Raw genomic sequence first — 12,963 nt, 5'->3', positions numbered from 1 at the left:
AATTTTTACAGCCTTGCAACCACTCATATCCTACTAACACGGTTAAAATGCATACCTGGTTGCGGCGAGGCGTGTTGTTGAGCTGAGTCATAGAGGTGTACGACTCTCTATCCTAGAAAAAGTCTATAGAATCTAAAATTCGACTACTCTGATACCAATCTGTCACACCTCGATTTTCGAGGCTTCGAAAAACTGAATCGTGACTAAAAAGATGAAATAAAAAACAAACAAAAAGAAATGAGAAGTGAAGTAAAAAATAAAAATACTATTTAATTAAAACAAAATAGAGAAAAGTTTTGTTTCAAATTAATAAAAAGGAATTACAAATACAAAATTAAAATCAAATATTTACAACGGGAAATACAATTATGAAGAACAATACAAAAGACTCCAAAAGACCAAAAAGGGACTGACGCTCCGGAACGACCCCCTCTGTGACCGCACAGCTCTCGAACGCTCCTCCACCTTGACCGGCACCTGACAAAAAAGTAGAAAGGAATGAGTATAAAAATTATACTCAGTAAGCCACCTACTTGTAGGCTCTCTTCGCTTCTTAATTTAAGAGGTCCCCACGGTTTCCTAATTCGGTTCTAGGACATCTGGTTCTAATCTTAGTCCCTTGGAGCTTGCCCCTTGGGTATCACCGGTTCATCGTCCTTTCATTAAACACCTAGAGGGTTCTTACATCAAGCTAATATGGTCGGTATCTATAGAAATGGGCCCTAGCGATTAACAAAGTGTGCATATCGCTCCTAACAGTAATCCCCTAAGCTTATCATAGAAATGGGCCCTAGCGATTAACAAAGTGTGCATGCAACCGTCTTTTAACATCATAATATATAATTCATGCAAACTAGTCATATCGGCTCAACGGGGCGATGACCTCCATCAAGCACCCAGAGCACGAAGTTCGTGCTCAATGGGGCGAATTCGCCCATCAAGCACCCGAAACACGACACACACAATTCCAAAATAAATTAAACGCATGCATACATACGGTGGAAGCTTAAAGCATACAAGCAACACTTAGATAATTCACCCAATACACTCATAGCAATCAATCTGGCTAATATTTTACATGGAGAGCTAATCTGAAACAAAATTACTAGCATGCATACAATCCAAGCGAACCCTTCAAGTATTTCTTCTTAAATACCGGGTTGTGACTTACCTAGTTGACGCGTGCCTTTTTGCTAGCGTTTTTTTACCCGTGAGGTATCCAAAAATACTGATTTCTTTATATTAGGTCCCTATTCACGTAAAAACAGTATTACAACGGGAATCGGGACAAAAATCGGGCAAACAGAGAGCAATCGGGCCAAAACAACCCTTTCACGCGCGCTCACACTCCAGCAGTGCGCTGGGAGTGCGAGGGCCACACGCGCGGGCAGGTGCCAGTCGCGGGACGCACGCGCGTCTACCACGCGCGGCAGCTCCTGTGCAAACGCAGGTCAGCTGGTCCGGTTCAGCTTGGCTCGGCTCGCGTTTGCGGTTCGGCTCGAGTTGTCTTTTTCTTTTATTTTTGTAGGCGACACGTGTCGTCGCCTCGCTGGAGCTGCGTTGCTCCAGTCGACACGTGTCCGGCGCCTGTCACATCGCCCACCGCCGCTCGCCAGCCGACCTCTTTTTTTTCTTTTTCTTTTTCTTTTTTTTTTCTTTTTCCTGTCTTCTGCAATCCGTAACATAGCGTCCACTTTCCGATTTTCATATCTTTTGATTCGTAGTTTGGATCAATATGATTTCTTAGGCAAAGTTCTAGATCGTGTTACGGGTTATGTCCTAGTATTTTTTTGTAAATTTTTGCTTGACTACTAGACGAGTTAAGAGTGTCGGAAGTTCGCTCACCGTTCTCAGACGATTCTCGGATCTCCGCCTTCAGGTTGAGATCTTGGCCAAACTTCTTCACAGATCATGCGTAGAGTTGTTCCTAGATGAATATATCAAGATTTCAGATCTTGATTCACAAAGGAAAACCGTAGATCTGTGAAAACGTTCAAGATCCTTACCTTGCAGGTTTTCTGATTTCTTGATGAAAAATGGGACTCCGGCCACCCACATTCTCTTTTCCCTTCCAAGAAAGGCTCCTTGCATCATGATCTTCACCGGAATAGACTCCGACGGTAGTTTTCAGTGAGTCTTCCGGCGGTTCATCCTTTCTCCTCTCTCTAGGTTCTCTCTACCCCTTTCTCTCACTATTTCTGTTTTGCAGGACAATGGATGGGTTTCATTTGGACCCATTTAGTGGTTGGAGGGGCAAACTTACCTAATGAAGAACGTTGGAAATGACATTAAGAAAATAAATGACAGATTTAAAGAGACGATAAACAATAGCGGAAATTAAAGATAAAATCAATTCTAGAGTCGGCCACAAAGATGCAACCTAGGCTCTGATACCAAATTGATAAGGCAACCCTAATCCTCAGCCCAACGATCCAAGCTTTTATTGAAACAAGAATCCTTGAATCAAAGTAATTAACACCTCTTTATACAAAATTTGGATCAACGAAGAGATAAGGCTAGAATTAGATTATCTCTTACGATCGAAGATCTAGAAGCAAGATTTGAAAACCTTGTTCTAAATTGAGTTGCTCCACAATCGAACTTGATCAAGGCTTGATTGAATGGCTCGGGGGCAATTCTACTACAAGAATTGCTTGAAACTTAGAAATGGCAAATATGATGCTCGGATTTCTAAGGGAAACGTCTCAATTTGAGATCTGAATTACATTCATCCACCAATCTGAATTTTACGTGTGGGTATTTATAGTCTCCCGACAAAAGACATTTGTGGACGAAATTTATTCGAGATGTTTGTGAACGGGATTTATTCCTGATCCCCTTTAATCTCCACAAAATAATAAGTCAAATTGACCATTTGACTTTTACATAATTTATGAAATTAAACATAGTTCTTCCTAACAAATGTTGATATGCTTGAGTGGCTAATGCGACAGGTTTGAAATCAATTGAGCTCTCCACGTGTAGGTTTGAATTTGAATCTTCATGACATTTTTTTGAATCTTCTTGGCAATAGGTCCATTTGAAACACGGTGATTCTTATCACATGGCCATAGTTTGACAGACGAGCCCGTGATAATTGGTTCTTTAGTTCCTAGCTTATCTTCTTATTTTTGTTCTTTAGTTCTTGAACTGGTTCTTAATAGGTCTATTTGTTCTTTGTTTTTGTTCCTAGCTTGAGATATTTATTTTACTCTCATAATTGGTTTCATTGGAACCCACCCCGAACCGAAAGGGAATTCCCTGTTTAAACGGAAAAGGAGTGGGGAACATCTTTCTCCATTAGATAAATGGGGTAGGGATAAGATTATATTCTCCATCACCACCCAATTCTCTATTGTACTTGAGTTTATATTAAAGTCAACTTAGAATTAGATAAAAGGAGTGGGGAACATGAAATTACTTGATGCTGCTAATGATGCTGGTTTATACTTGTAGTTGAGTTTTATATTAAAGTCGATGATGATGTCCATGTCAACTTAGGTTTTGAACAAGTTAGATCTTTGGTTTCAAATGGTTGATCTAGATAGGAGATGAACATCTGAACCCGTTACTATTCATGCGTGGCTTCATTTGACTAAAGATGCAGTGGGATTTGCAAGTGTGTAGAAAGGATAATGGAAGTTCACAACCATTGTGGGGAAGATGAGAATGCGAGCAAAAGCTTAATTAGTTGCCAAAAGAAATCTAACAACAAAGTTAAGAGATGAAGGTAAGTTGCAGTTGTTTTATTGGTTTGTATGATATGAAAAGCTTCACAATGGTTTTCAGAATTTGTTTGGAGCATACTATGCTTAACATTCTCTCAAAGTTGGGAAATAGACTGAAGCAGGTAAGGACTCCTACATCAGGTATCGTGCTGACATACATCTTTTTGATATTTGCTTTTGTTATTTTTTCTTTCACACGATATTATATAAGTTTGATAAGAACACAAATATGTGGAGGATTCTTTTTCTCTTTTATGAGGTAGGGGAACGGATTTACAACGTAATTCCATTAAAAGAATTACACAAGTGCTGACAATAAATAATAGCGGTGTAAAGTTATTCTTTTTTGTTATTTTTAACTTAAATTTTTCCTTTGGTGTGAGAGTTTGGTATAGCTTGCTGCTTCGTAGATTTGACAGTTTAATGTTATTGTCAAACTTCTCATATTTTTCTATAGGTTAGGTCTTATAGTCAAGCTTATCTTAAACTTATTTAATTTTACTTTAAATATGACTTGGAGTTGTAAATATTACAAAAGCATAAAATCTTTCTGATTCTAAAGCTTCTAAGTTGAGTTGATTGAGACAAATTTTACAAGAGTGGACTTCTCTCATCAGCAAAGTTTGAGCTCTTCTAATTCAAGAGTTTTCTTTCCTTTGTTAATTTTATTTTCTTATGATTTGTTTTTAGTTGCTCAAGACCTTCTCTATCCAAAATATTGAATTATTTACCGTTATTAATGCTACCACAACCACCATTCAAGCCTACTTATTATAGGCCTTTTGTTGGTAGAGGATTTATTAGGTCTGTTTGGTAAGTAGAGTTTATCTCACTTATAATAGAGTAACTTTTATGTGTTGGACGACAATCCTTTCCCTTTTATCGTTGGATCACTAAGGTCGACTTTCGTCCCTGTTCGACGGATGGATTTTGTAGTTTGTGCACTTCTTTCCTTATAGGTGGAGCCTTTTCTCTTAAGGAGGACCGTACAGGTCAATCCAAATTATTTTGCATGTCTTAGGACTTTGGAGAAGAAGGAAAATGATCATCTTTTCAAAGGAATTTTTTTTTATATGTATTTTACATTGGCTCATCACACTAATCTACTGCTTTACCAACCATTTAGGTTAAAAGAAAAAGAAAAGAAAAAGAAAAGAAAAGAAGAGCAGATCGTTTACCTCTCTCCCTGTCATTGTCATCTCTCTCGGTCATCCTCGTCCTTTTGATAGCTGGTTTTGATACCAGCTGTAACGGCCCAAACCTACTGCTAGTTTGTTCCCTTTTTGGATGTGGGATTGTACTAGGGAAAGGTTTCCACGCCATTCTTTGCTAGGAAAAAGTTTCTAAATCCTTATAAAGAATGTTTTGTTCCCTTTTCCGATAAAGAAGAAGGGTTGAAGTTGGAAAGGTTTGAACCTACACGAGTGAAGCCAAATAGATTTCAAATTTATTTCTTTAGCCACTCAAACATCTCAACATTTGTTGAAAATTTTTATTGTTTTTTTGTTTTCATTTTGCAATGGTCAAATGGTCAAAATTGACTTTTGTGGAGATTAAAGGGGATCGGGATTAAATCCCGGCCACAAACGTCTTTTGTCAGGAGACTATAAATACCCACAATATGTTATGTAAAAATCAGATTCGTGGATGGATGTAATTCAGATCTCAAATTGAGACGTTTCCCTTAGAAATTTGAGCATCATATTTGCCATTTCTAAGTTTCAAGCCATTCTTGAGGTAGAATTGCAATCGAGCCATTCAATCAAGCCTTGATCAAGTTAGATTGTGGAGTGACTCAATTTAGAACAAGGTTTCAAATCTTGCTTCTAGATCTTCAATCGTAAGAGGTAATCTAATTCTAGCCTTACCTCTTGGTTGATCCAAATTTCGTAGAAGGAGGTGTTAATTACTTTGATTCAAGAGTTATTGCTAAAACAAAAGCTTGGATCGTTGGGCTGAGGATTAGGGTTGCCTTATCACTGAGCCCCGAAGAAGGGTAGATTATGAGATCCCACATTGTCTAGAGAGCAGAACGAAACATTATTTACAAGCAAACCAATGTGTATCGATCATCTAAGTTTTGCATCTTACTAAGAAATTCATTTATTTCTTGAAAGTCTAAAATGCAAATCAATGTGTCCAGATAATCAACAAATACATGTTTAGAGTTAACTTGACAGATGTTTTCACTAAAGCTGAAGAAATCACTTTGATTTTCTGAAAGATAAGTTGGGTGTGATTGACATACACTCTACAACAATTTGATTTTCTCGAAGACAAGTTGGGTGTGATTGACCTATACTCTCCAACTTGAGGAGTATTAAGAAGATTATGGAATATATTTTATATAGTTGTAATCGGTAAAAAAAATTTCCCTTATTTTTAAGTTGGTTAGTAATGTATTTTTATCTTATTTTCACGATTTAGTTAATAATATATTTTCTCTCATCCTTAGGAGTTAGTTGGTAGCTTGTATCCTACTAAATCTTGAGAATATGAATGAATATTGGACGTTCAATCCCACTTCTGTTTCTCATCCTTAACATAGTATCAGAGATTCTCATTTTTAATAGAAATGCAAACCTACGCAATAATGGTAGGACTTATCTTTTCATAAAAACATCATGACCTTGAACTCTACTTCCCATGACAAAAAATTGGATGTGTAATACTTCTCTACACATGACCCACACAATCGCACATGGACCCACTAGGCGAGCTCGTATACGTTTCCTGAGCCGGCATTTCAGCAGACACACACTCATGCTACCGAAAACTATAGAGAGAAAGGAGCCCACATAATATCATAGCAAACATAAATATCATAATATATGTCCGTACTAATCATAACAGGGAAGTATTTTGGTATACGTGAGAGGCAAAATACATGAGATCCTATAGTATTTAATCATGCATATACTTATTGTACAAGTTATACCTCCATCATTTTCATGACATAGCATCCTTATGGGACTACATACATAAGATTTGTCATATCTTTCATGATTAACATACTTGAGTTTCTAATATCTCATACACAGAGTGAACGTATTAATATAGTTTACCTGACATATCAAATGGTGGCTCATGCATCATACAAAATTAAATACATAACATAGCATAATCCTATCATAATATAACTTATAACATAGTATAAAGAATAAGGAGTAATAAAATAGTTAGTCGATCCTCAATAATACATTTCTTTCTCTATAAAATGCTATACTTTCATTTTATAAAATGAAAATAAATGGAAAGAATTGAAGAAGCCTTAGCAAACATGGAGGAGCTCTAACCAGCTGGTTAAGAATCAATTCAAGAAAAGAATGAAATAAAATTGTTGTCACTTATTATTTTTCTATTAATACTAACACCGACAATACTTTTAAAAATGAATAAAATAAAAACTCAGTGTGGACCAAACTTTTTGACTTTTATGCTTCCTTTAATTACGATGTTAATGGTAGGGCCTCAAAGAAATTATAAGGTAGAGGTAAAGGCAAAGGGAAAGTGATAAGATTATTGAAAGCCAAACGTTTGATTCAACACTTTTCGATGGATTCTTCCATTGCTATGTCAGAATCATCTGCTCTTTCTCCAAATTTGAAGTGGAGATATGATGTGTTTTTGAGTTTTAGAGGAGAGGATACTCGATCTAACTTCACCAGTCATCTTGACATGGCCTTGCGGCAAAAGGGAGTCAACGTCTTTATTGATGATAAGCTCAACAGGGGTGAGCTAATCTCTGAATCTCTTTTCCGATCTATTGAGGAAGCTTTGATTTCTATTGTTATATTCTCTGAAAATTATGCATCATCTTCATGGTGTCTGGATGAATTGGTGAAAATAATCGAATGTAAGAAATCCAAGGGTCAGATAGTTTGTCCAATTTTTTATAAGGTGGATCCATCGGATGTACGAAAACAAACCGGAAGTTTTGCAGAGGCATTGACCACACATCAAGCTAAGTTCAAGACAAAAATCCAAATTTGGAAAGATGCTTTAACTGCTGCAGCTAACTTGTCTGGCTGGAACCTAGGATCTAGGTATATATTTTTAAGCCATTTAACTCAATCTATTATTGCATCCAATATCTATTATCTTTAATTTCAATATGATTACAACAGGAGGGAGGCTGATCTTATTCAAAACCTTGTTGAAGAAGTATTGTCGATATTAAATCTTAATTGTACGCCTTTATATGTAGCTAAGTATCCGGTTGGAATTGATTATCAACTAAATTTTTTAAGGCTACACTCCCCTTATTGGACACAAGATGAGCCTAGTATTGGTGTTTACATGGTGGGAATATATGGGATTGGAGGCATTGGTAAAACAACTTTGGCCAAAGCTTTATACAACAAAATTGCTCACCAATTTGAAGCTTGCTGCTTCCTATCAAAAGTTAGGGAAGCTTCAAAGCAATTCAATGGCCTTGTTCAACTTCAGGAAACCCTACTCCATGAAATCTTAAAGGAAGATTTGAAGGTTGGTAACCTTGACAAAGGAATTAACATCATAAGGCATAGATTGCGTTCAAAGAAAGTTCTTATCGCTCTGGATGATGTGGATAAGCTTGAGCAGTTAGAAGCATTGGTTGGTGCACATGATTGGTTTGGCATTGGTAGTATGATCATCGTGACAACAAGAAACAATCATTTGATTTCTACCCATGAATTTGATCAAAAGCATGGTATTCGAGTGATGAATCACGATCACGCCCTTGAACTTTTTAGTTGGCATGCTTTTAAGAAAAGTCATCCACCAAGTAATTATTTAGACCTTTCAAAACGTGCTACAAGTTATTGTAATGGTCATCCCTTGGCTCTGGTTGTTTTGGGTTCTTTCCTTTGTACCAGAGCTGAGCAAGCGTATTGGAAAAGTATATTAGATGAATTTGAGAACTCTTTGAACAAAGACATCAATGACATTCTTCAAATAAGTTTTGATGGGCTTGAAGAAAAAGAAAAGGAGATTTTCCTCGATATTTCTTGTCTTCTAGTGGGAGAAAAAGTTGACTACGTTAAGAATATTTTAAACGCATGTCATCTCAATCCAGATTTTGGAATTTTAGTCCTTATGGATCTTTCACTTATTATGGTTGAAAACGATAAGGTGGAGATGCATGATTTAATACGACAGATGGGTTATAAAATAGTCAATGGTGAATCTTCTGAGCCGGGAAAAAGAAGTAGATTGTGGTTAGAAGAGGACATTTTGAAGGTGTTTATTGATAACTCTGTGAGTAACGCTCTCCCAAACTTACTTTAAAATTACTTATTTCCTATACTTTGTGATGGAAAATATTGTTAAATTACTAAATTTATGAGTTGGCAGGGAACAGATGCAGTTAAAGCCATAAAGTTGGAGTTGCCTAATCTCACAAGATTAGATGTGGATCCACGAGCTTTTAGAAAAATGAAAAATTTAAGATTACTTATGGTTCGAAATGCAAGATTTTCTACCAATCTTAAATATCTACCGGATAACTTAAAGTGGATTAAGTGGCATGCATTTAGTCAGGACTCTCTGCCGTCAAGTTTTATTACAAAAAATCTCGTTGGATTAGATTTGCAATACAGTCGCATCCAAAATGTTGAGAAAGGATGGAAGGTAATTATATTTTCGCCCGTAGATTTTTTTTTTTTTTTTTAATTTATGGTAGCTTAAAAAAAATGTTTATATGATAACAAATTTTAAGAAATAGATCATTTATATACTTAAACCATTGTGTAGGATCTAAATTACATTATTATTAATTCTTTTTTCCACTTATTTTTAGGATTGTAAAAGGTTGAAGCTGGTTGATTTTAGTTACTCAAGATTAGAGAAAATTCCCGACTTCTCTACCTCATCGAGCCTTGAAAAATTGTATCTTAACCACTGCATAAATTTAAGAGCAATTCCTATGTCCGTTGTTTCTCTTAGTAAGCTTGTTATCTTAGACCTTAATCACTGTTCCAACCTTAAAAAGCTTCCAAGTTATCTCATGTTGAAGTCTCTTAAAGTTTTGAACCTCAATTACTGCAAAAAACTTGAGGAACTTCCAAATTTCTCTGCAGCATCAAACCTTGAAAAATTGTATTTGAAAGAATGCACAAATTTAAGAATGATTCACGAGTCTATTGGATCTCTAGATGAACTTGTTACCTTGGACCTTGAAAAATGTTCTAATCTTAAAAAGCTTCCAGGCTACCTTTCATTGAAATCTCTTAAACATTTGAATCTCGATCACTGCAAAAAGCTTCAGGAAATTCCAGACTTCTCTACCGCATTAAACCTTCAAAGCTTGTATCTTAAAAAATGCACAAATTTAAGAGTGCTTCACGAGTCTATTGGATCTTTGGATAATCTTGTTGTCTTGGACGTTAGACATTGTACTAAGCTAGAAAAGCTTCCAAGCTACCTCAAGTTAAAATCTCTTCAATATCTCGAACTCTCTGGCTGCTCTAAGCTCGAAATGTTTCCAAAGATTGCTGAAAACATGAAATCATTAGTATTATTGCATTTGGATTCTACTGGCATAAAGAAGCTACCTTCGTCAATTGGAAACCTTACTGAGCTCAAGGTCTTAAATCTTGACGGTTGCACAAACCTCATCTCTGTTCCTGGTATAATTTATTTGTTACAGAATCTTGAAGAGCTTCATCTCGGTGGGTGTTCTAGATTTGAAATGCTTCCCCAAATCCATCCATTATGCTCTTTTTCCAAGCTAACTTTGTTGGATCTTCAACATTGCAACCTATCAAATGCAGATTTCTTGGAAATTCTATGTGATGTCAACCCTTTCTTAAATAGCCTACTCTTGTCGAAAAACAAATTTTGTAGTCTACCCTCATGTCTTCATAAGTTTATGTCCTTGTGGAATCTCCAGTTGAGGAATTGTAAGTTTCTTCAACAAATTCCAAACCTTCCTCAGTGTATACAAAGAATGGATGCCACGGGTTGTGAATCATTGGTTAGAAGTCCAGACAATATTTTGGATATAATATCAAGCAAGCAGGTTCATCTCTTCTCATTTCATTTCTCTTTGATTATGTTACATTTTTCTCTCGTTAATATTTTCATGCATGTTAATTCTTATGTCACAGGACATTACACTAGGTGACTTTCCTAGAGAGTTCATTCTAATGAACATTGAAATTCCAGAATGGTTCAGCCACCAGACTATATCAAATTCAATAAAGGTTAGCTTTCGACATGATCACAATATAGAAAGAACTTTGGCTACTTCTGCTAAGTTCAGAGTAGATGGAGATTCATATGAAGGAGAAGCCTTAATTTCATGTAACATATTCATCGGGTATAGACTCCAAAGTTCTTTTATGAGAAAATTCGCACCATCAACATCAGAATATACATGGTTAGTAACAACTTCTTCTCCAACATTTAGTAGCTCCTTAGTGACGAATGATTGGAATGATGTTATAGTCTGGTTTGAAGTTGTTAAAAGTCATGAGGTTAACGTAACTATAAGAAGCTGTGGTGTCCATCTCACCGATGAGGTCGATGGGATACAAAATGATATTAAGGGGCAAGGAGTAATCTATACAGATTATGATCAATCGGTGGAATTGGGAAGCTGGTGAGTGAGCTTACATCCTTGCCAACTTTATTGATTGGTTTCTTGTGTTGTTTTGAGTAAACTATGCTCATTTTCATATATATATATTATTTTGATGTGTATGATGTTGATAATGGCACAGGGATGTCATCAAATCCTTCGCTCAAGAAGTCTCCGCCAGATCAGATTGCAATGCAATGTTGCATGCACAGAACTTTCCAGTTGAAATTGATTCCAAAATACAACCACTTAACAACTTTCCCTTACACGTAACATGTTATGGCGTTACAAGGATAAGTGGCATGGAAGGCATGGCAGAGACGACACTCGCCAAATCTATATTTGATAAACTAGTGGATCATTCCTTTGGGAGAAATGCTTTAAATGATTGGGGTGGGTTTATTGAAATGGATAAACTTGGATTTTGTGGAGGATCTCGAAGTTGTAACACAAGCAATAGACTATCTTCCCAAAAATACCTAAGAGTTTTTGATGGTGGATATATATTTGACCATGTGAACGATACGGTCGATAGTGATGGTCATTTGAATTTTACAAGATTTTCAAGGATTGATGATGTAAAAGACATTATATCCATGATGTAAAAGACATTATATGCGAGAGTGGCCTCGTTGGTAACACATGGAAAAGTTAGAAAGACCCTTAGAATATCATCCCTCAAGTCATTATTTTCATCGTTCAACATGTTCACAATCGGGGAGTTCTTTTGTTACTGTGTTGTATGTCGAGTAAATATGATCTACAAATTTGTAAAAACTAACATTTTTATTTAACCCATTTTAATATACTTATCTCACAATCTTATTAATATTCAACTAAAACTAAATTCGAAGTCGGAGTTTTTTTTGTTCAAGTTTTGAAACAAACATTTAAATGGTGTGATACCAATTGTTTTAAAACTCTAGATGAGAAAGAGTTAATTGTATCTTATGAAATTTTATTCTTACCTAAGATTGAGTGACGTACAATCATTTTGTAAGATATTTATCTTTTCAATTAACAAATTGTGAGATTCCCACGTGTCGGTTTCAGAGAAGAACAAAACATTATCTATATGGGCATGGAAACTTCTCCATAATAGACGTGCTTTAAAACTGTGAGGCTTACAGTAATACGTAATGAGTCAAAGTGGACAATATCGATTAGCGGTGGACTTGTGCTGTTATAAATGATATTAAATCCAGATACTCGACAGTGTACCTGCGGTGGACTTGGATTGTTATAAAACAAATTATTAAGGATGGATAAAACATTTAGTCCATATTTTCACTCATATTTTCACTATTGTTTCAACCAGCTGAAAATAACTACTTATATTTGAACAATGAATTAGTCAAACATGGAGGGAAGGTCTTGCCCGCTACCAATAGAGATGTTTACCGGGTGAGGATGGAGACGTCTTCCATTTCATTCCTCATCTCGGCCGACTTTTCAATTGATTTTCATTTTTCAATATAATCTTTATTCAAAGATTGTAAAAAATTTTAATAAATCAATATATTCGGTAACAAAAATATATATATATATATATATATATATATATATAATCTTGTACCAATATTACAACATAGTTTAAAACAATTTAAAAAAATCTATAACATAGTCTTGAGTTTAAATATACAATTTGAAGGGAATGAACTCTTCATCTAG

At 35.7% G+C, this 12,963-nt stretch overlaps 1 protein-coding gene and 1 long non-coding RNA gene across 5 annotated transcripts; one reads left to right on the top strand and one right to left on the bottom strand.

Moving 5' to 3' along the window:
- Positions 1-316: 316 nt before the first annotated feature.
- Positions 317-2,239, bottom strand: LOC147790166 (uncharacterized). Of its 2 annotated transcripts, none has more exons than XR_015423021.1 (3): positions 2,007-2,239; positions 1,846-1,927; positions 317-477 (listed from the first exon to the last, which is right to left on the bottom strand). It is a non-coding gene; the product is annotated as an uncharacterized LOC147790166 (long non-coding RNA). The 2 variants fall into 2 exon arrangements; XR_015423022.1 differs by lacking the exon at positions 317-477 and adding an exon at positions 1,211-1,250.
- A 4,998-nt stretch (positions 2,240-7,237) lies between these two features.
- On the top strand, positions 7,238-11,995 carry LOC111798635 (TMV resistance protein N). 3 transcript variants are annotated; one of them, XM_087128279.1, is made up of 7 exons: positions 7,299-7,461; positions 7,629-7,774; positions 7,856-8,969; positions 9,066-9,341; positions 9,511-10,731; positions 10,820-11,313; positions 11,435-11,995. In XM_087128279.1, exons 1-7 carry the CDS (start codon positions 7,444-7,446, stop codon positions 11,895-11,897), a joined length of 3,732 nt encoding a protein of 1,243 aa, XP_086984405.1. In that variant the 5' UTR covers positions 7,299-7,443; the 3' UTR covers positions 11,898-11,995. The 3 variants fall into 3 exon arrangements, with proteins under 3 accessions (XP_086984403.1, XP_086984405.1, XP_086984404.1); XM_087128278.1 differs by having other exon boundaries at positions 7,590-7,774; XM_087128277.1 differs by having other exon boundaries at positions 7,238-7,774.
- Positions 11,996-12,963: the final 968 nt, after the last annotated feature.

This window comes from Cucurbita pepo, chromosome 11, assembly GCF_057944985.1.
Source record: "Cucurbita pepo subsp. pepo isolate OVF chromosome 11, ASM5794498v1, whole genome shotgun sequence".
NCBI lineage: Eukaryota > Viridiplantae > Streptophyta > Magnoliopsida > Cucurbitales > Cucurbitaceae > Cucurbita > Cucurbita pepo.
The sequence above is the reverse complement of the archived record's forward strand: the minus strand, read 5'-3'. Positions and strand labels throughout refer to the sequence as shown.